General features: G+C 47.9%; 1 protein-coding gene across 2 annotated transcripts in view; it reads left to right on the plus strand.

Annotated features, from left to right (window-relative positions):
- The window catches only part of ACAD10 (acyl-CoA dehydrogenase family member 10), a 36032-nt gene extending 19183 nt beyond the window's left edge, over positions 1-16849 (plus strand). The window contains exons 10-22 of one of the 2 annotated variants that reach the window (XR_012503701.1): positions 151-301; positions 1419-1564; positions 2300-2473; positions 6046-6446; positions 9593-9733; positions 10200-10337; positions 10458-10548; positions 11419-11577; positions 12418-12590; positions 14260-14403; positions 14505-14594; positions 15383-15460; positions 16060-16117. Coding sequence is in view for 1 of the 2 variants with exons in the window: in XM_074356511.1 (XP_074212612.1) it covers positions 151-301; positions 1419-1564; positions 2300-2473; positions 6046-6446; positions 9593-9733; positions 10200-10337; positions 10458-10548; positions 11419-11577; positions 12418-12590; positions 14260-14403; positions 15383-15460; positions 16060-16200 (1937 nt within the window). In the remaining variant the exon portion in view is untranslated. Of the gene's footprint in view, positions 1-150; positions 302-1418; positions 1565-2299; positions 2474-6045; positions 6447-9592; positions 9734-10199; positions 10338-10457; positions 10549-11418; positions 11578-12417; positions 12591-14259; positions 14404-14504; positions 14595-15382; positions 15461-16059 lie in introns of both variants that reach the window. The other variant, XM_074356511.1, reaches the window with a different exon arrangement.
- The last annotated feature ends 6493 nt before the right edge of the window (positions 16850-23342 follow it).

Genomic DNA, 23342 nt, shown 5'->3' on the forward strand with positions numbered 1-23342 from the left:
TGAGGGGGCAGGAGTACCATGTGGGAAGTTCTCCAGTCATGGGAAGGTGATGCCAAGAGCATTTCAAAGGGTTTCACTGCACTGGTTGATTTTCCAACCCTCTGGAGGGTGTTGAACTGGCACATCACTTTCTAATCCTCTTTCCCTCAGGGGACTATATTCCACGCCAGGTGCAAACATGGATCAAACAGTATCGAGCCTCGGAGACGAGCGCCATCCCAGCCATGGAGAGGCTCATCGAGTGGCTGCCGCTCCACCTCCCCAGGCAGCAGAGGACCACGGTGGTGCATGGGGACTTCAGGTCGACACGGCGTGGGGAGGGCTGATGTTTAGATGTGGAAAGTGATGGGAAGGGCATTGGAAGGGGAAGTTGGCAGCTGGTCTTTGCCCAATTTACGGATGAGAATTATCCACGATACAGACTCTCCCTCTTGAAGGCAGGGTTTCGCAGCTTCGGCACTATTGACATTTGGGGCCAAATCATTCTCGGTGATGGGGGGCTGGCCCGTGCAGCAGCGGAGTCAGTACCACCCCCAGGTCCGAAGGTGCAAGCGCAGGCTCCAGCTGTAACCACTGCGTGACACACGACTCCTACTGCGTGGCCATAAACAGCGAGAGCGGTGATTTCACTCTTGAGTCCGCAGTCTAGGGACAGCATGGCTTGTTTGAGCCATTGGGGTGGCTCTCAGGCTGGGGGCTAGACTCACCTGAAGCCTCGCTCACACGCCTGCACAGGGCGGAGAAGAAGTGAACAGCCGGGCTCCCCGAGCCTCTCTCTCTGTCTCTGTGGTTTCCTTCCCACATGGTGTCTCCAGTAGCTTCTGGGTAGCTGGGCTTCTTCCTGGTGGCTCAGGGCTGCAAAGCTGTGTGCTCCGAGAGAGAGAGGGGTGGGCGGGAGCTGGTCACCTCTTCTGTCCTCGTCTTGGGAGTCACTCAGCACCATTTCCACCTGTGTTAAATAATTGTTAGACATGAGATACTGCAAAGGGTGAAGGACTAGACTCTTCCTTTTGTGGCAGGAGTGTCAAAGTATTGCAGACCTGTTTTAAAACTCCTCAGGGAAGGAGAAATGATCCAAATCCAGAGAGGGTGGCTATGTGGAGAGGGCTGCCTGACCAAAGCTGTGGCCCTCGGGAGAGAAACACAACCATCCCTGGGCTGTCTGCTAAGAGGGAGGTGAGGGAATTCATAAGCAGGCGCTCGTCCACTCTCCTGCTGGTGTCCCCATTGGCTGAGCCCAACTGAGCCAGAAGGCCAGGGAGCTGGTGGACGCAGCCCACACAGGCTCCCAGGGCACACAGGGCCAGAGGGTTGGGGAGTGTGTCTGCAGGGACAACGCAAGACGCCGAGCACAGAGTATACCCTAGTGATTGATAAGTTTCTTAGCACTGTCTCCATTCCTTCCTTGGCTCCTTCAGACTGGACAACCTGCTGTTCCATCCGGAAAAGAACGAGGTGCTTGCCGTCCTGGACTGGGAACTTTCTACCTTAGGCGACCCCCTTGCGGATGTGGCCTACAGCTGCCTGGCTCACTACCTGCCCTCCGGGTTTCCCATTCAGCCAGGTAGGAGCTGCTGCTGGGGGTGCGAGGGGTGGCGCCAGCTCCACTCTCAAAGCCTGGGGGCCAACTCTGCTGAAATAGTTTGTGACTGGGCTGCTTCGTGAAAAATGAGATATTCAGTATTTCTTCTACAGCTTGATTTTTAATGACAGCATAGGATTGAATTGTTACAGAATTAACTTAATCAAGACATTTGGTTTGATTCCTGTATGGATCTTTGCTTCCTTTTTTATATTACCTTCCCTCTCCTCCCACAAAAAAGGTAGTGAATATCCTTGTAGCAATATCTTTGCCTGGATATAAAGTCTACTCCTAGGGTAAATTCCTAGGAACAGAATTACGTTACATGCTTCTAAACCATCAGAATGTTACAAATGAAGGAAATCTGTAAACGTTTTTATTTGTTGTAGTTATCTTTTTAATAATCTGGCGAGGTCTTTGAATACCATTTTTATCAAATGACAGATAGAAGATAATGCTGAACTGTGGTCCTGTTGGAGGTGAAGGCCCTGCCTTCCTTCCTTTACTGCCAGTTTAGTCTGAAACTTTTAAGAGCCAATTTGTGAACAATAGCTTCAAGCTTGGATTCCAGCCAGCCTGAAATAATGAGCTAGAACCCTTTGAACTAGTTGTGAAGCCAACTTCCAAGGGCCAGAGTAATTTTCAGAATTTAAATACTTGGCGGCCACAGGGGAGTGTGGCGTCACTGCCCAGTCCTGACTCTGTCTGTCACCTCAGGTTTGAGTGACTGTGATTTGACGGATCTGGGAATCCCGACTGTAGAGGAGTATTTCAGGATGTACTGTCTTCACATGGGGATCTCTCCCACCGAGAACTGGAACTTCTACTTGGCTTTCTCCTTCTTCCGCATAGCCGCAATCCTGCAGGGGGTCTACAAACGCTCCCTCACAGGTAAGGGGGCACCTGGGAGAGTTGGCCTAGGGGTCTGAGTCACAGCCAAGGGGCTTCTCTGCCCGGAAACCCTTTTGTGGCCAGATTACAAGAGTCAGGTAATTCAATCATTTGAATTAAGTGTATGACATCATATATATATTTTAGAAAATACTTAAACTTGTTTTAAAATTATTAAAATAAGGTACACAAATATTTTAAAGTTAAAAACAGACATGATAAGAATTCAGTCATATAGAAGAATATAAAATTATTTCACTTCTTAGCTCCATTTCTTAAAGACAAAAGCTATTATTAAGAACTTCTTGGGCTCCCCAATTTTTCTGCATATCTGTCACCTCTCTCTCTGTCTCCAAGTTTTATAAAAATGTGATCATCCTATGTGTAATTTTTAGTACCTTGATTTAAAAATTTTACATGCATAAGAATTCCTATGAAACATTTGTATGTGTATATATATAAATGCTTACATATGTATTTGACAATTACATAAGGCAAATTCCTTGCTTTTTTTCACTTAACAATATTTCACTGAGAGGTTTCCATGTGCATATGTACAGATCTACATGATTCTTTTTGATTTCTGTAGTGCATCCCCTTGTGCATAGTGTTCCATTGTGGATGTACTGTAACATAGTTAACCACTACCCCTACTGATGTAACTTTGGATTGTTTGCAGATTCTTGCAGTCACAAAGAGTGGTTGATGAATATCCTTTCTCATACACCCATGTGAACATATCTGAAGGCTAAATTCCCAGAATTGGGATTGATGGGTTAAATGTATGTGCCTTTAAAATTATTGTAGATGTTGCCAAATTGAAGGAGAAAAGAGATTACTGTATTTTCTTCGATGGTGCTTTATATGTACCTGGGAAAGTACTTTATTGAACCAGGATATTCTAGATTGTATCTTTCAAGATTGAACTTTTGGGAAGAAAGCTATGTATGACCACTTAGAACTGATGGTTGGATAAACACGTACGTCACCGATGGAGTGTTCACGTGTACATACATCAAGATTGGCATAATGTTATTAGATTTAATTCTAAATTTTATAGGGTAGCAAAGGAAATAATCTATGTCCTAAATTATTTAAGAAGATAGGACAGATTAAAGTTTATTTCCTGTGTAGAAGGAAGACAAGTAGAAAGCAAGCAGATAGAATCTACCAAAAAGACCTAGAAATAATGACTAAACCAGCAGCATTAAATGCCCCTAATTATTTGCATCATAATCTGTAAATCCCATTCTCATCAAAAGGAACCAGGACTCCTTGGAGAAGTGGCTGATTTCAGGTCTAGGGCAGAATATCTACAAGATGAGCCTGGAACATGTTGCCATACAGAAGGGAAGGGGGTTGTTGAAGACTACGAGGGTCATAACTAAAGGTCTCAGGAGCCAACTCGAAGAGACTCCCTCTTGCTCATGACAGGAAACTTAGAGCACCAATAAAATAAGGATGATAACTGCCATGGATGGGGACACATCACGTATGCTTAAATCCAGGAGTAAAGAGTGATCTTCAAACAAAGAGGTAGAGTCTCATTGGTGACTTCAGAGGCTGCCAGGGAGGCAACCCCTTATTCTGAAAACTGCTAAATAAAAGGAGAAGAGCCCAGCATTTATCCTGTCTTTCCTATACAAATTATATGTCAGGCTAACCAAGCAGTTGACGCAGGAAAGCTTCTCTCTAGAGAAGCATCCTGGGACACAATGATAGAATTGGTGTGTCACCAATTTGCTGCCCCTAATACTTTAATGGATCAGTAAAACAAGTATTAATGGTGATAACATCACCAAGAGACAGACAGCCGGATGTTACATACCTCCTGAGGCTTCCCCCAAGAGTCCAGCCTGGATCTGACGGGGCCTCTGGAGCCAGCCACCAACTTAGAGGAGACAGAGAGTTCAGAGGAACACGATAAACAGCATCACTGAGGCACAGTCATGCACAAAAACCCTGATTCTGGGAAACAGTTCAGTTTCTTCAACCAAGAAAAAAGAGGAAAAGAAGATGAAAAAGGAATCTATCGATTGGAAGGGACTTAAAAGTTACATCAGCCAAAAACAGCGTTTGGACCTTATTTCGATCCTTGTTTGAAAAAAGAAAGTATCTGAAAAAACTTTTTTTTTATGAGACAGCCAATGAAATCTGAATTCTGAATGGAGAGTTGATGTATTAAGGAGTCGCAGTTATTTGTTTTTTTAAGTGTGATAATGGTATTATTGCCTTTGTTTTTAGACATAAATGAAATATTTAGAGATGAAATGAGGTGGTCTGGGGGATTTACTTCAGAGAAATCCAGGGCAGCGGGGGTGGGGATGGCAGAGAATGAAACAAGGCTGGCTCTTCACTGGTGACTGCTGGAGCTGAGCGATAGGAACCTGCAGCTTCATTGTCTCCTCCTCTCTAGTTGTATCTTTGAAATTTTCCAAAATGAAAAATTTAAAGAAAGAGCCCAGCAGTGGGTTTGCTAGTACAATGGGACATCTTAGCTTCCTGGCCAGGAATAGTGTAATACCTTTAACACCAAAGCTGCATGCAAATGGTTCTTTTGAGAACTAGCACTTGACCATGGCAGGAGCCAGAAGTAAAACAGGCCTCCGCAAAGATCCATTTATCGATACATAGCGGCGGAGGAAAACAGTCTCTTTAGAAGATGGAAATGGTAAAAAGCATCCAGAAAGGCCGGCTGTGAAGAAGCCCACCACAAAGAGGCAATATTCACAGGACAAGGAGACCCAGGGATGGATCCCAGATACACTGAGTGAAAGAAGCCACACTGAAACGACTATGATGTATGTACTTACGTGACACTGGGGAAAAGACAAACCACAGGGACAGAGATGACTGCTGCCCCTCGGGGGCATGGGGAAAGGGTACAAAGGAACACCACGGAAATTTGGGGCGGATCAGAATACTCATCCTGTATCTATCTGCCTGACCAAACACACAGAATTGTGCACTCTATAAAGAGAGTGTATATATACTACACCTTAATTAAATTTTTTTTTCAAAAATCCTCTAAAAAAAAATCTTGGTGCTTGTATTAAATAAAAAAAAAAACAGCACGACTGGAGTGAGTGCTGGCAGTGCTGATGATGGTGTTGATCTAGACATAATGGTGCCCAGAAACTAGCCATTAATTCAATCCCTTGTGACACTGTTATTATCAATTTCATGGCAGGGCTTCCTATAGCCCACTGGTGACAACGAATTTGTGATTTGGGGAATTCCTGATTTAATTTAGTTTCTTGAGGAAAAGAAGCGATAAAGAGCAGGGAGCAGGCCGTCTGAGTTCAACTTCTGGCTCCCCAGCCCACTAGTGTAAGCTTGGGCACATCTCCTCCCTAAGACCCAGATCCTTATCTGTAAAGTGGGGATTAAAACAGATTCAGGAATTCAGTGAGTTGTATTAAACATGTCAAGCACTTAGCACGGAGCCTGGTGCGTGGCAGGTTCTCAGCAGGCGGTGCTGGCTGCTGCCATGACAACAGTAGTGTCGTGTGTTAGAGTTACTGTTAAGGGCTGTTTGGGGGTACTCACCACTTTTCGTTGCTTCTGCTTAGGGCAGGCAAGCTCGGCGACCGCAGAACAGAGTGGAAAGCTGACTGAATTTATGTCTAATCTCGCATGGGATTTCGCAGTCAAAGAAGGGTTCCGGGTTTTCAAAGAGATGCCGGCCACCAAACTGTTAACAAGGTCCCATCACACGTGGGCCAGGCCGCAGTCCCTGCTGAGGCCCCCAGGCATGAGGAGTTATGTCACCTCAACAGACTCTTCCCCAGCTCATGCCACCAGGGGGGTGCTGGTCATCTCTCCAGAAGGCCTTTCCCCACCAGTCAGGGAGCTGTATCAGCGGCTGAAGCACTTTATGGAGAGACACGTGTACCCCGCTGAGCCAGAGCTGCGGAGTCACCAGGCCTCGGCCAAGAGGTGGACCCCTTCCCCGCTGGTTGAAGATCTCAAGGTAAAGCGGCCTTTCGAGCGGTGGGGAGACCTGGTTAGCACAAGCCAACCTCAGCCCGTCCACCAGCCACATCCGTTCCCTCCCCAGGCAGTGAAGAGTTGGGAGGGCTGAGTTGAAGTGTCTCTGCCCCTGGCATCGTCAGGAAGAGCCAGCTGCAGATAACTCAGCTTCCCTTCATCATTCTCTCCTTGTGACCGTATCTGCACCCAATAGCTCGGCCCAGGCCGAGGAGTGGGGTTTATAACCTTGGGGCAGTGGGCTCATTTTATGCATATTGAATTGGAAACAGTAGGATATAAAATACATCATTTAATACAGTCTCTCTTTAATGGATCCATAACATCAAAGCTGAAGGGCCTTGTCAACTGTAAACTTGTTTATTCTGCTGACACACAGTGACACCACTTAAGGTGATGACAGAAATACTGCTCTTCTCTGTCAGGATTATTCTGGGCTTGTGTTAGTTTTAAGCTATTTGACATCTTCAGGGGCACATACTCTGCCTATGATGCAACCATCAGCTACTTCAAAAAAAAATAGCATTATCTCTTTTTCCCTAGTTACACACCTATTGCAAAATCACCAAAGTTCAAAAATGAAGAGTTCATGGCACAGAAAGAGTTCTGTGAAATTCTCTGCCCTCTGAGATAATCACTGTCAACAACTTGGTTTATTAGGCTCCCAGCTCCTTTTTTCTATTACATAATATATTATTATTATTATTATTATTTCTGTTGCTACATTTGAAAGCCCACTTGCTTATGTAATACCATGATTTATCACCTTCCCACATCAGTGCCTGGAGACGGACCCCTGAGGGGACCAAAGTGTGGGGCACCATGTTTGTCTATCCTCCCCTCGGCTGAAGGTCACTGTGGGTGACTCAGTCTAGGCAACTCTGGGTCACTGAAGCAGCAAAGGACTTTAGCTAGCTCCTGACATGGTCAGGGAGGCTGAAGAGCTAGCTTCAGAAGACAGCAGAAGCCGAGCGAAGGCCGGCTGAGGGAGAGCATCAGCCAGGAGGTCTCCATGGGACGCTTCCTCAGGACGCCAAGTCTGAGGTGGGGGTGTCCCCCAGAATAAGATGGGGTTTGGGTCCTGTGCAAGCAAGGTGCATCAAATGCTCTTACATACCTCTCTGTATATTTACTGTCTCGAACGTATAAATTCTTCAAAGGAAAAATATTGGTCCAAAAATGAGACCATTTCCAGTTTTCATACATACTGCCAAATTTTCATCAGAAAGGTGCTTACCAATCTCTGCTCCCATCGTGAATGCGGGGAATGCCCTATCCCCCACCTGCTGGCCTGCACACTTAATCCTCACCTATCTGATGTACCAATCGAGTGCACAGAAGCATCAGAAAAGCAGACAGTCATGCCGTGAACACCTCCAGACTTGTTTTAGATTCGTTTTAGAATGCCTAGGAAAAAGCTAGATTAGGGAACGTTCTGCTTCCAGTCACACCTGAATGGGAATCATAATGACAGCTACGATTTGGGGTAGGGTGCTGAAACTGTGGCTCATGGCTTTTCTCCAAAGTGTTATCACCACCCATAAATGAGAAGTATTCGGTGCTTACACTGCATCTCACAGATCCTGTGAGGTTAGCATTCTTAACCCTGATTTAAAGATAAGGAATCGAATATTTCTGGGGACACAGCTAGAAACAGTAGCACCTGGACTCAAATCCAGATCTCCCGGGCTCAAATTCTGTGGGTTTTCCTCCCTCGCACAAGGAGATGACTACATCCATCTCCTCACTCTTCCTCTCCGAACACCCTTGCTTCTTTCTTTTCCCTTCCCTTCCTGCTTTGTTTGTTAATATTAATTTGTCCTTCTCCTTGGTCATTGCACTGTGAGCTACTTAGCTTAACACAACAAGAAGACGAGTATGTGCGCTATTTCTAGAAATACGTGTCATAGAGACCAGGCCTTCTGCATATACTGTAGAAAGCAGCCAGCAGGTGCCCTCCGAGTGAGAAGAAGCGATGATGATTGTACCCATAATCACCAGTACCTAGTGCAGCCTGCCAGCTTCTGTGTTGGACACTTTATATTCTATGTATCACCTCTTTTAATCTTCCCAGCCACCCAGTGAGGTTGGCTGCCTAGTGTCTCTTTCCCTTTCTTTGGGTAGCAGCACCCCACTTTTATCTGGGGGCCTCCCCTCCCACTTTGAATACAGTCTGGCAGAGCTGTCAGTCAAGGTGCAGCCCAGCCCCCTGGCCACGAAGTGGGCATGTGAGCCAAGCTAGGCCAGCTGGGCTGTCCCTTCCTGGAACTGAGAGAGTAATCAGTGTTTCAGGACGGAAAGCAGCTGGCAGTCACTCACCGCACAGCACGACTGCGGAGGAGCCTGTCCCGTCGCCATCCTCTGAGCTGCCCGGGTTCCTGTCCATTTCCAAGCCTCATTCTCTAATCTGAGCTCCTGATAACCTTCTCATGAGGTTCCTTTTCCTGTTAGTCGCAGTCCATTTGTACTGCTACACTCAGCAGTCCTGCCCGGTAGGACGCGTAGTCACTCCCATTTCACAGAAGAGGAAACTGCCTTGTGGGGATTGAGTATCTTGCCAAAGGTCTCCCAGCAAGTGTGGTGGGGCTGGGTCTGAACCAAGCCGACTGACTCAGGGCCTGGGCTCCTGACCTCCAGGCTAGACTTCCTACTTTCCCAGCCAGGAGCTACAATCAGAAATCCAGGGTTATTCTCCCAGGAATGAAGCTGTGCCTCATAAAGGAAGCTGGTTCAGGGGCTTTCCTTTCTTATCTCATCGAAGCAGCTGCGGCTGCCACCAGATGTCCTGGGCCGGCTCCCATCAGGTGCACTAAGGGACCCTTCACTCTCATGTGCTCATGGAGTGAGTTCTAAGCTGTGTTGTTACAACAGTAGCGAAGCTAACAGTGATGTACCACGGGGTACCGTGGGGTAAGTGGGGTGTCTGGGACATGGACACCAGGGAAGTGACCTGATTGCTGCTGTCACTGTTAGGACTTGGCCATCCTGAGGTCCCCTTCTGTTCTCCTCTCACAGATCTGCAGGGTTTATGTCCAGCCTGATGGTTCGGACTACCTCATTATTTCCCAAGGGCCAAAATAAAATGAAATCACCCACTGTGGATCCCTGACTTCTTTTTCCCCGTGACAGGAGAAAGCCAGGGCTGAAGGACTTTGGAACCTTTTCCTACCCATGGAGGCCGATCCCGAGAAAAAATACGGAGCAGGACTGACCAACGTGGAGTACGCACATTTGTGTGAACTCATGGGCACGTCTCTGTACGCTCCCGAGGTACTTTCTTCCTCAGCTCAGGAGGGTATCCTCGTCCTCCACATCCTCCACAGCCACCCTCCCAGGTTGACCCGATTCCCTCCAATTTGCACTGGCTTCAGGAACACTGATGCAGACTCAGACTTCTTCTCATGAGGGAGGACACTACGGCCAGGTGGCTGGAGCCAGAGCAAGAGAGCAGCTCGGGGTGGGTGTCTTCCCGGGAAGGTGGGAGCTGTGTGAGCACAGCCCGGCCGGCTGCTGTGGGGCGGCAGCCCAGCTCCGGTCTGCTTTCTCTCTCCCAGGGGGCTCTGAGCTACTGCATTCAAACTGTTGTGGGTCTGTGCCTTTCCCTGGGGAGAGGAAGGACTCTCGTGTGGGTTCAGAGGGCCTGTGACTTGGAAGGAGCCCCAGTCCATGCTTCTGATGGGTCTTAAGTTTTGAATATGGACATAGGAGTCACCCTTATGTTTTCTCTCCTTTTCAGATCTTTAACTGTTCTGCTCCAGACACAGGGAACATGGAGCTGCTGGTGCGATACGGCACCGAGGAGCAGAAGGCCCGCTGGCTGATTCCGTTGCTGGAGGGAAAGGCCCGCTCCTGTTTTGCTATGACTGAGCCCCAGGTACCTGGCTTGGGCCACCACCCACAGGCGCTCCTCATCAGACCAGACCCTCGCCAACCCCATCTAGTCTCTGCTGCACTGGACTCTCGCCAGCTCTAATCAGAATGTATTGTCACTCAGGTTGCCTCCTCAGATGCCACCAACATTGAGTCTTCCATCCGAGAGGAGGATGGTTTCTATGTCATAAACGGTCACAAGTGGTGGATCACAGGTATTTGGCCTGAAACTCATTTTTCACTTACACACATGGCTCTGTAGTGATAAGCTTGTCTTCTCTCCCCTGCTGTTGTCTCAGAAACTCTGGAAGAGAGTAGCTTCATTAGCAGGTGATGCAAAGGAGATTCTATCTCTGTGCTCCCAGAAAAGGCGGCAAACCCTGGGAGAACCAGAGGTTCTGCATGAGTCATCAGGTGACCACACGGGTGGCAGTTCCAGGAGTCTCATTGACTCCCCTCTCTCTTCTTCCTGCCATGGGCATTTCCCTAAGGGAAAGCAGAAAGTCACTTCCTCGGTGGCGTCCTCCCTCTGTGAGACCAGGTATGCTGCAGCAGAGGGCTAGCGACCATCCTGGCATGACCGCTGCAGGGCCCTCCTCACCTACTGAGTCCCCACCCTTCTCTGGAATGTATCTGTTACTATCCCCATTTTACAGAAAAGGAGACGAGGCTGGAGAAGTGACTTGAGTCATTTTCTAAGGTTCTAGCTCCCCACTCGCGAGCAGGGAACCCAGAGTTCAGGGTTGGCCTAATTCTGACACCTGTGCCCGAAGCCACTGTGTTCTCACTGCCTGTGATAAAGTAGCGGTTTCTAGTCTCTTGTCTCTAAATTATATTTTCAACTTGATGATGTGCTTTAAAGAAAAAAAAATTGCTTGTTTGATGTTGGATTCCTTTCTCACTGGGACGAAACCCAGTTGCTCTTATCGCTGGTCAGGAGCCTGCAGGTGCTCTCCTGATCACGTGATGTCTTCAAGGGCTCTGTCTGCTTGCCGGCTTCGGCTCTCCTGGGCTAGGACTGTGCCTGTAAGTTCTGATGGCCCTGGTGTCAGATGATGGAGTCTGTCTCTCTCCCTTCCTGGCAGGCATCCTGGATCCTCGCTGCCAACTCTGTGTGTTTATGGGAAAAACAGACCCACATGCCCCACGCCATCAGCAGCAGTCTGTGCTCTTGGTTCCCATGGATACCCCGGGGATAAAAATCATCCGGCCTCTGACCATGTATGGGCTGGAGGACGCACCAGGTTAGCCCCCTGGGAGCAGCTCACCTCTCTGTGGGTCTGGGTCAGGGCGTGGGCAGAAGGCTTTGGGCAGCCCTTGCTCCAGCTCAGGAAGTAACACCTCGAAGGGGATGATGACGTTTGGAGGGCCAGGTGCTCCTACATTTTAGCTGCATACATGAGTATCATCCATGCAGGCAAATTGCAGACACACTTTTATCCTTTTTTTTTTTCTCTCTTCTAAACTTATAAGATAAACAGGATTCTGTGAGGTAAGGAGGCCACACAGGACAGAGGCAGGAGGCAGGAAGTGCTCCCTCGACTTTCTCTTTTATTTTATTTATTTATTTATTTTAGGGGGGAGGTAACTAGGTTTACTTATTTATTTTTAGAGGAGAATTGAACCCAGGACCTTGTGTAAGCTAAGCATGCGCTCTACCACTGAGCTATACCCTCCCCTCCAGACCTTCTCTTTTAGACCCCAGTGTGGACAACTGACCTCCAGGCCTGGAGGTCCTCTCACAGGAGCTCCTTCTGCTGCTGCTGTTCTCATTTGGCTTCAGTGTTTCCATAGCGTCACTACATTGTTAAAGTCACACACCGCTAGGGAGTTTCAGCTTAAGGTAGAGTCATGTTTTACAAAACAAACGGCAAACTATCCATTTGATATTGTAGACCAGTGATTCACTTTCCACCTTTAATAGGTTCCTTCCTGCCCTCCCTCTCCCTTCAGCCACGTCCCAGTTAGAAGCTAGAAAAGGGGCAGGAATGTTGCTGCAGATGACCTGTCCGAGGCAAGGGATAAACACGTCCAAGGAAAATGGGTAGGCAGATGACTCAGGGGAACCGTTTGGGTCTTTTCAGGTGGCCATGGTGAAGTCCTGTTCGAGCAGGTGCGCGTGCCCAAGGAGAACATGGTCTTGGGCCCCGGCCGGGGCTTTGAGATCGCCCAGGGCCGACTGGGCCCGGGCAGGATCCACCACTGCATGCGGCTGATTGGGTACTCGGAGCAGGCGCTGGCGCTCATGAAGGCCCGAGTGAGTGCTTCCCCTGGAGCCCTGCTCCCATCCAGAACCACCCGTCTATTTTCCTGTCAGACATCAAATCCTGACGTTTTCTGAGGGCAGACTTAGCAGGTGACTCAAGGTGACGTTCCTTACAAGAAGCTGTGTCCCTGTCTCTGCTTTGCATCTGCTACTGCGCTAAAGTCTGAAATGTAGAGACTCGGCCTCACTCTGTTGAGGTGACCAGAAGGAGAAGTAGGCTCTGTGGCGGCCAGCTGAGGGCAAGGTTCCAAAGCCCACAGGGTCACGGGCTGCTGAGGGCCACTCCTGCTACCAGGTCATCTTTAAAAATCAGATACCAGGAGTACCAGCCCGCAGCCCTGTACCACCCTCCTTCCCCTACACAATTCTGCTCCGGTATGACCCCTCAGAGGCTGGAAGCCCACACAAAAGAACACTCTTGCTGGGAACAGTAGTTCAAATCAGTGGTATCGCTATCAGGAAGATGAAGCAAACCATTGAGACCAAACAAATACTTCACAAGACACTCTACAAAGAACAGAGGTGGTCCAGTATGTTTGGATTACCAAGCAAACCAACTAGTTTTTTCCTTTGAAAAATCCTAAGTGCTCAGGTGCAAGTACTCCAGCCCCAACCTGAAGAGCAGTGTGACTGTGCATGTCACGAGTCTTAGAAGGTGCATAGCACTGACGTGGCCATTCCCCTCACAGGACTTGGTCACAGGGAGTAATCAGATTTTACTATAGGAGGTTTACCACAGCAGTGATTATAATATATTGGGAACAACTATAAGGCTAACAGAGACTGGTCAGAGAATCCTGGTTTGGGCATGCAATGACATTCCAAAATGATGCTATAGAAATCTGTTTCTTAACACAGAGATGTTCTTAAATGGGGGGAAAGGGAGGCTACAAAGCATTATATCGAGTATGGCTCCATTTTTTGTAAATACTGCACATGTATGTTTTCTGCATACAGAAAGTCTAGAAGGGCATTCACCAGATAGTTAGTGGAAGGGACTAGATGATGGGGTGCCAAGGGTTTGTCTTTTCTTCTTTCTTTGGTCTGAAAAATGTAAACTTTTTCTGACATGAGACATTTTATTTGTGTAATGACTGTTTTCGGTTTAAAAGGGGAAAAAAGGGAAAAAAGAATTCCTTATAACCTTCTCTGATTGCTTGTGGCATTGAAGACTCAAGGATCCCCCTTGCTGTAACAGTTGCCCACAAGGGGACTCTGGCACCGGACTGTGCTCCCCAGGTGTCCCAGGGCATGAAGGAGGCCCCATGGAGGACGCCCTCCCGAACTTGAATGAGGCATGCCTAGGTGCTGCCTAATTCCCAGAGTCACTCTGAGCCACAGGAGGCTCAGATCATGTAAGAACTGTTCCTGCCTGGCAGCCAGGCTGACCCGGAAGGGGACGGAATGGCTGGAGTAAAGGGGTCTCTGGAAGTAATTTGTGCAGCCACCAGGTTGACTAGCTCCGCGGTGCCCACGGAGAGCACTGTCTGCATCTGGCTCTCCTCCCTGGAGGCTTCCTGGGGCTGGAGAGCTGGCAAAGCGGCGGATGAGCTGCACAGTGCCGCTTCTGCCCCCTCCTCTCCTGCCCTCCCCGTGCTCCCACCCACCTCCCCTGCAGGGCACAGCCTGTGCCTCCCTCCCGAGTCTCCTGTGTCTGCAGGTGAAGTCCCGCGTGGCCTTCGGGAAGCCCCTGGTAGAGCAGGGCACGCTCCTGGCAGACATTGCCCAGTCCCGCGTGGAGATTGAGCAGGCCCGGCTGCTGGTGCTGAAAGCTGCCCACCTCATGGACGTGGCGGGAAGTAAGGTAGGAGGTCGGGGAGCCTGAGAGATGACAGGTCCCGAGGTTGCGGTGAGGGACGCCATCCCTGGAATCTCTAGATGCGGACTCTTCCCTCCCCCATTCAGGGACCACAGAGAAAGCACTTGGCTCCTTGACGTAAATAACTGCTTCAACTCTCCTTGGAACTACTTGGGCAGCTTTTCAAAACAGAAAAGGTATAATAAAAGAGGACTGAACTTTCTGTTTTACTGCCTCAGTGAATATCTGGGTCCAAGACAGCAGGCCTGACAAGGCCACACGACCCCAGCCTCAGCTACAGCCACACCTGGACTTCCAGGCATCAGGCAAACTAAGAGTAAGCAAGGGAATTAGCCAAAAGAGAGGCTTTACTTTCGAGTGTGACATTATTCCTTTCTGAGTGCCCCTAATGGCCAGACATGATGCCACGCTGTCCCCTGCCTCCTCCAGCTCTCCCTGGGGCCTCCACCCCTTAGCGGAGAGGCCTTAGTAATGGGGGTGACCCAGGCTCAAGTTCCTGGCTCTCTGGCACTCTAGTGCCAGGCATGAGGGCTCTCAGGGACTGCACTTGGATGCCTGCACCCAGGACAGATCCTTGCCCCTCAGTTCCCCAGAGTCCTGGCTGGCCTTGGTCCACTGTCTGGTTGGAAACAGAGCTGGATGTGACCCTGAATGAAGCACAAGCCACTTCCCACTCTGCCTTCTGTGTGCAGGAGATGCTCCCCGTCACCTGGGAAGACCAGACAACCACTCACACCCTACAACATCCTGAGTCACCCTCTTAGCCACACCACTGCCCCCTCCATGCCCCTCAGTATTGTACACGCACCAGGCAGGGCTGCCTCATGGAGCTTGTGGCCCAGTGGGACCTCAGGTTTCTCTTCTGAGCTATGACTTCCACTCCTCCCTATGAAACTGATTGTTCTTCCAGGCATTCTGCCCTCTGCTCTGCCCTCCTAACCACCACATCTCCTCTTCCTTGCAGGCCGCAGCTTTGGATATTGCCATGATTAAAATGGTGGCCCCATCCATGGCCTACCGAGTGATTGATCGTGCCATTCAGGTGAGCACAGATGGTGGACCACTGTTCGTCTGAATATTTACTATAGTTGCGAAACTCCCTCTTTCAGCTGCCAACCTCCTGTAACATAACAGCCGCCCTTTGTTGCACACTCACCACCCACGTGACTTTCCTTTTCCTCCTCAGAACAACCCTATGAGAGGTCGTATTCCTGCCTCATTTTGAACACGTGGAAACAGAGGCACAGAAAAGTGAAGTGACCTGTCCAAGGTCACTCAGCTTGTAAGGAGCTGAGCTCAGAGTTTTGGGAACCTAGGACCTTAGAACACCAGGCCCAGCCTCCTAACCACACAGGGATAATCCTTCCCAAATCTCAACATCTGGCCCTGACATAGGGATTTCCTGATGGCAGACGTCACCTAGCATAGCAGACCTGGGGAGTCTGGCATCCTTGGGACAATAATAGCAGCCCCACCTGAAAGTCTTCCAAAACACGGCTGCTACGCAGGTGTCAAAGGAGATCCCCAGGAAGGTGGGTGTCGTGAGCTGTTCTGAGATCTTAGGAGCAAGCACTCGTTCCTGGGGCTCTCGGGGACGAGGGCTCACTCAGGGCTTCCTTCCCTCCCATCTGTGTCTGCCAGGCCTTCGGAGCAGCAGGGCTGAGCAATGACTACCCACTGGCTCAGTTTTCGGCCTGGGCCCGAGCGCTGCGCTTTGCCGACGGCCCTGATGAGGTTCACCGGGCGGCAGTGGCCAAGATGGAGTTGAAGCACCGCGTTTAGACCTGCAGACTACAGGAGCCTGAATGTCCCTGCTGCTGGGCCTGGGTTTCCCAAAACTTTAAAGATGCACTTTGAAAGGCCTGGTATGTGTGATTCTTGCACCCTGCCCAGAAGCTCTGTTCTGGAACCATCACTGTGAACTCAACCTTGTTGGGTCCCTGTGGAAAAACCATTTCAGCGAGAAGCCTGTTTTAGGCAAGTAGGAGGGGGATTAGCCAAGAGCTGAGTGGGTTTTGGTACAGAGCCTGGAAAATTTAGCCCAGGCCCCCATTCTCTCTGGCTCTGGTGCATGAAGACTGTGGGAATCTAGACAAATACTATGAACCCTGCTGGGGCGGTGTGCCTGTATTTGCTCCCAAATATGGGGGACTCCTGCTCTGTGCCTTCCCATCCCCCGAACCCCCAGCTGATAGCTGCAGCCTACAGACCCAGGGTGGGAGCACTCCGGGGAAGAAAGAAGGAAACCAAAATCATGAAGCCACTGCCGTCTGATTTTCTTCCTTTGAATGTCCAAAACACAGAACACTGAGATGTTATTTTGGAAAGGGGCTTTGGAAACACAAAAGAACAAGAAAATGCACCTCACAGGCTTTGTGAATGTTCTATGTCGTACACAAGGAATGGAGAATAAAGGCTCATGCTTCTGCCAGTCTGTCTCAGTACATCAGTTGCCTCCTCGTATGTGAGTTTACTTGGGATTCTGCCCAGTGCATGGCCCACCTGTGTGCGTGGTGGGCACAGACGCCGTGACCCCTGTAGGTCCTGAACCGGCCGCCTTGCTGCTGGCTCATGTAAAAGTCAGCAAAGGACCACGGCTTTACGGTGTAAGGGTCACGCCTCCATCTGCTCTATGATTAGAATGTTTGGGGGCAGGGGAGGTGGTGGGCAGTGTGCCATTATAAATCAGAGAGCAGCATCCTCTCGGAGAAAGGAGAAATGCTCACTAACTCGAGGTCTGAGCTCTTCAAGACATGGGTGCCCCATGAGCCCAGGCAACAGGCAGAGATAAGCCACCTGCTGTTAGGACCTAGTCTGCTAATCTCATCATTTGTGATGATGTGGCCAACAGCTGCCCATTTCAGGTCAGACCAGATGGGCAGGGACTGTTCTCCCCTCGTCTGCTGCACTGCAGACTTGACCCCCTCAAGGGAACTGCTTTACCAGAGAGGGTGCCTGGCTGCTGCGGCCAGGGCCATGGCCCTTCAGGGTGCTGGGGAGTCCTGCGGGGTTTGTGAAAGGGCTCCCCAGATATTCTTGCCTCAGTGATCTGGGGAGGCACACCATCCTCCACTGCCTGTTGCTCAAGAAAGGTAAAGTTAAATTGCTATCACAACACCAGCCACATTGGTAAACAATCTTTTGCAAACTCTGGCAGAGTTCTAGCAGCCTGAGTTCCTGCTTCGAGCCTTAGGAAGGAGTTTGTTTTGAAAAAGGAGATGCTTTGGCTGGTAGCCCAATGCATCATGTGGCCTCTGAAGTTAACCTTGCTTGTTCTGTAGTGCAGCTACAGGGATGAAAATAGAAGCCGTGCTGTGGGGCGACCTCACATCTCCCTCAGATACTCCACTGTGAAGCGGGGAGGCACTGGGGCAGGACAGTGACCACTGCCTGAAGAATGCAAGTCGGAGATGTAGCCTCCAGCAGTCCCGCATCCAGGGTCTCCCAAGCTGTGAAATAATTCCACTCACCGCTGTCTGCTGCACCCGGCTCTGGGCCTGGCACTCGTCTAGGCTTGGGGCGATGTGCAGGAAAACAAACAGGTCAAGCTGCCATTATCAAGGGGCCCATGTCTCAAGTAGGGGATGGCGGTGAGTGACTGAGACCATGTAGGTGCTGTGGTGGGTGCTGTGATAGGTACTGCTGGGGGTGGGGTGCTGGGGACTCAGGAGTGGGGACTTGTTCCAGAAGAGGCATTTAAGCCAGATGTGCATGACAAGAATGGGCAAGGGTGCTTCAGAAGGAGGAGCAGGTGCAGAGGCCCTGGGGCTAGCCCAGTGTGTCTGGGGTGCAGGGCAGAGAGAGTAGGATGTGGGAGGTGTTGGGTCACGTGAGGCCTCAGGGACCTTGGTCAGGAATTTGGTGTTGATTCTAAATGTGCCAAAATGGCAAGTTTTGGTAGCACTGTGACATACTTTGATTTGAATTTTTAAAAGCTCCTTCTGCTCTCCAAAGATCACTAGGATGAAGAAGGAATAAAGGAGGATCAGAGCTGGTCAGAGTTCCCCAACATTGCAGAGAACTCCACCCACAAAATGAAACCACTCACAAAATTAAAATTTAAAATTTTAAAAGAAAGAAAAGAGAAGGAAAAGTAGGGGGATGGGAGGGCAGGGCCTTAGCAAGATGTGAGCAAAGAATAAAGGAAATTTAACCTGATCCTAATCTGATTTTTTTTCCACCTTCAGCAAATAGCTGGCATTTCTGGTTGGCCAAATGTGGTAACTCATGTGGTGATGGCCCATCACTGTGTCTCTGGACTGGGAGTCAGTGTGTGGTTGTGGGTACACGCTTGGGCGTTAACAAGCTTGGCTTGGTGATGATCATGCCTGACCAGTTTTATTCAGGGAACACTTAACATCTTGCCACCATCCCTTTATGGCTGGGCATGCCTTATTATTAGCTTGTCTTAGGAAAGGGAATAAAGTGTGATCATAACATACTAACAATTTTTTTTTTCTCACAGCAACATTCTATCCTGAAGCAGTCGAACACACATTCCCCTGCTCATCTCCTGGAAAGCATCAGGGGGCTATATTCCCATAGGGTAGAGCCCTCCCTAGAGGTCCCATGACAGTCCCAGGTCCTCAGGGTTCCATCAGGGATGCCAACTCTGGCGGGGATCCCATCCCTTCCTTCCCATTTTCCCTCCTCCTCTTGTTTCCTGCAGTGACTTACAGTCTTGGCATCCACAATGGCTGTGCTTCCCCAAGCCCTGATTTCAGATACTGTCAGATAGTTCCAGAATAATCCTATAGAGGCTATAAGAGGGACTGGATTCTGGGCAACCTGCCTGGGTGGGGCCCTTCTGGGACATCACTGGGAGTGATGTTGAAAGACCAGGCTCCAGTGTTCTCCACCAACATTCCCATTGTAGAGTTCCCAGTGTTTTCTAAGAGACAGTCCCTGTCTGTCACCACCCAGGGCTTCAGAGTCCCCAGGGATGCACTGGGGATGCCAGGGCGGTATGGCAGCTTGCCTCTCTGCAGTCACAGGGAAACCCAGGGCAAGCCCAGGGCTGAAGCATTAGTTGAACATCTCTGAGACATCCGGATAGGTATTTATACTGCCCTCCATGGTGCCACATGGCTACAGATCTCTTCCCTCCGTCAACCTCCCCGATGTATGTGAGCCTCAGAGCAGAAGGATAATCAAGGTGGCTGAACAGAGAAGTGGCTTCAGGGAATTCTCTATCATGTCAGCATTAGATAGAGAACACAGTGATAAACAACTGTCACAGATAAACACAGACACTAAAGTGTTAAGGACAGATATTAATCAGTTACCATGTTATTGCAGTAGGAAAGAGGGCCTGACATGAACTGACCTCAACTTCCATTTGCACAGAGGGCAGGGAGGGGCAATGGTGGGGTTTACACAGGCAATTCCCTGCTAGATCCACAAAAAGCAGGGAGGGTGGAAGGCGCTGGTCCTCATGAAACTTACCTGGGTTTGCTAACTGGTGCTTTTAGAAGTTAGGCGCATAGCCTCCCATGGAAACTGGGAGACAGACAGATCCATGAAACAGAGTATAGCTCAGAAATACTCAACTACTTAAAGGCATTTAGTATACAAGATGGCTTTTCATATGGGCGGGGAAAAGATTAATTATTGAATAAATGGTGTTAGGAACTCTGAGTAACATCTAAAAAAAAAAAAAAAAAGAATTGGATCTCTACATCTTTCCTTACACCAAAATTAATAAAAGAACCAAACTTTAGAGTGTAAAATGTGAGCAATAAAAGTACTAGAAAATAAACATTCAATAAATGGTGTTGGGAAAACTGGATAATCACATGTAGAAGAATGAAATTGGGCCCTATCTTTTATAGTTCACAAAAATTAACTTGAATCAACTGGAATAAAGACTTAAAAATAAGACCTGAAACCATGAAACTCCTAAAATAGGAAAAATTTTCCTTGACATTGGTCTTGGCAATGATTTTTTTGGACATGACACGAAAGGCACAAGCACAAAAATTAGTGAGTGGGACGACATCAAACTAAAAAGCTTTTGCACAGCAAAACAATCAACAAAATGAAAAGGCAACCTACAGAAGGAAGATACTCGCAAATCATATAACTGATAAAGGGTTAATATCCAAAATATAGAAAGAACTTATAAAACAAATAACGCAACTAAAAAACGGGCAGAGGAACTGAGTAGACATTTTTCCAAAGAAGACAAGAAATGGCCAAAGGTACACGAAAAGAGACGAGTCACTAAGCATCAGGGAAATGCAAATCAACACCACGAGATGTCGCCTTACACCTGTTAGAATGACTCTCATCAAAAAGTCAAAGACAACAAGTGCTGCGGAGGATGTAGAGAAAAGACAACCCTTACATACTATTGGTGGGAATGTAAATTGGTACAGTTACTATAGAAAACAGTATGGAGGACTACTTTATGATTCATCCATCCCACTTCTGAGTCCAAAGAAATTCCAAAGAAACTAAAATAACAATCCCAAAGAGATATTTGCACTCTCATGTTCATTGCAGCACCATTCACAGTAGCCAAGACACAGATACAACATGTCTGCCAACAGATGAATGGATAAAGATGTGGCGTGAGCACACACACACACACACAAACAGAATACAATTCAACAAGGAGAAAAAAAAATCCTGCCATTTTTAACAACATGGATGGACCCTGAAGATTTTATGCTAAGTGAGATAAGTCAGAGACAGAATAACAAATACTGTATGATCTTGGTTATATGTAGAATCTAAAAAAGGCAAACGCATAGAAACAGAGTAGAATGGTGGCTACCAGACCCTGGGGGTGGGGAAAATGGAGATACTGGTCCAAGGGTGCAAATTTCCAGTTATAATCTGAATAGATTCTGGAGATCTAATGTACATCACAGTGATTATAATTACAAAACTGTGTTTGTGTTATAAACTTGAAAGTTGCTAAGAGAGTAGATCTGAAATGTTCTCACCACAAAAAAGAAATGGTAGTTATTTGACATGATAGAGGTATTAGTTAATGCTAGGGTGGTAATTATTTTGCATTATGTATCAAATCAACATGCTGTATACCTAAACTTACACAATGTTACATGTCAATTCCATCTCAATAAAGTTGAAAAAAAGTACTGGAAAAATACAGAAGAAAGTTTAAAAATAATCTTAGAGTGGAAAAGGCTTTCTAGACATGACATAAAAGCCTGAAGGCATAAAAGAAAAGATTGGCAAAAAAAAAAAAAAAAAAAAACCCAAAAACCAAAAAACCCTCTAAAACAAAACAAAACAAAAAAACAAGGCATAGACTAAGTAAAAAGATAAATGAGGACTGACAAGGTATTTACACCACATCTGATAGACTAAGGTTAATTGCTTTGATATACGTAAGTGCCTACAAATCAATTTTAAAGAAACCAATGATTCCAATAGAAAAATGAGCAAGGGACATGGACAGTTTGTAGCAGAGGGAGAACACATGACTCCACATAGGCAAAGACACTCAAGCTCACTCCTGAGAAGAGAAATGCAAATTAATGCTATTTTGCAGCTACCAGATTAGGAAAGCTTTAAAAAAAAATGATAAATTTGTAAAAGGCGTGAGGAAACTCAGACATGACAGGGGTCGAGGCATAAACTGATCAAATCTCTATGGAGGATAATATAGCAATAGCTACATTTAAACTGTACATATCCTCTGACTTAATAGTTTCCTTTCTATGAATTTCTCAAGGATATACATTGCAGCATTGTTTGTAATGACAAAAGATTGGAAACAACCTAAATGTCCACCCAAGAGCACTTTCCTTGGGTGCTGTTACAGAAGATCTGTCACATACATTACTAGGTGGAAAAACGCAAGACGACTTGCAGAAGGGGAAGTGGGGGCTGGATGCTGCACTCGGAGAAGAGATGGAGACTCACACTGCAGTCTTATCTCTGCAGCTGATCTCCAAACCTACTCCTCTTTTTCCTGGGCACAGAGCCTGTTTCCAAGACTCCTGTATATGGAGGAATGGCCACGTGACTGAATTCTAGTCAATGAAACAGGCTCAGCTTATAAAAACCTCCCCTGTGCCATCCTTGATGATTTTTTTCTCTTCCAGCTGTCTGGAATGGTGCTGAGCCCTAGGGTGACTGTGGGAATTAGGTTTTGACCTCAGAGTCACACAAAGAAAACAGCCCGCGTCCCTGAGTTCCTGCCTGGAGGGGAATGCCCGTATGAGACTCACATGCGCAGGGACTTTCGTTTTGTTTTGTTTTAATTTTTTGTTTTTTTGGGGGGAGGAGGTCATTAGGTTTATTTGTTTGTTTAAGGTAGTGGGGATTGAACCCAGGACCTTGTGCATGGGAGGCACTTACTCTACCACTGAGCTGTACCTTCCCCCGGGGCAGGGACTTTTTTGTGTTTAGCCACCAGAATTTTGTGGCATATCTATTTTAGCAGCTCTGTTAACTATTACGATATCCTTCCGACATCATATTAGTTCTTCAAAGCAAAGCAAAACACACTCTCTCTGCTGGCCTCCTTCAGACCTTGGATCAACACATTTTTGCCTGGTACTTCATACTTGGGCCTTGGTAAACCTCTTTGGCTTCAGCTCCAAAGGCTGGAGCCTCAGACAGCTAGCTCCCTAGGCACTCGCTACCTAGGTGAGCCCCTTTCCTCTGCTTCTCTGCTGTCAAAAGACTTATTTCTGCCCAGCTCAGCAACTCCTGCCACGTCTCTTCGCTCCTTCTTGGGCTTTTGCTGATACTTGTCTGACTGAAATGCACACATTTGACCCAGTATTCATCTGTCTTCCTATCCAATGTTCTCTCATTCCTCCCCCCTGTCCCCCCATGCCCAGGATGTCTGTGGAATAAAGTACTTTGCAAGATCCTTACTTCCACCCCTGCCCTCCTGTAGTCCATTCTCCACAGAATGAGAAACCAATGAGTTTAAGATGAAA

This window comes from Camelus bactrianus, chromosome 32 (genome assembly GCF_048773025.1).
Source record: "Camelus bactrianus isolate YW-2024 breed Bactrian camel chromosome 32, ASM4877302v1, whole genome shotgun sequence".
Classification (NCBI taxonomy): domain Eukaryota; kingdom Metazoa; phylum Chordata; class Mammalia; order Artiodactyla; family Camelidae; genus Camelus; species Camelus bactrianus.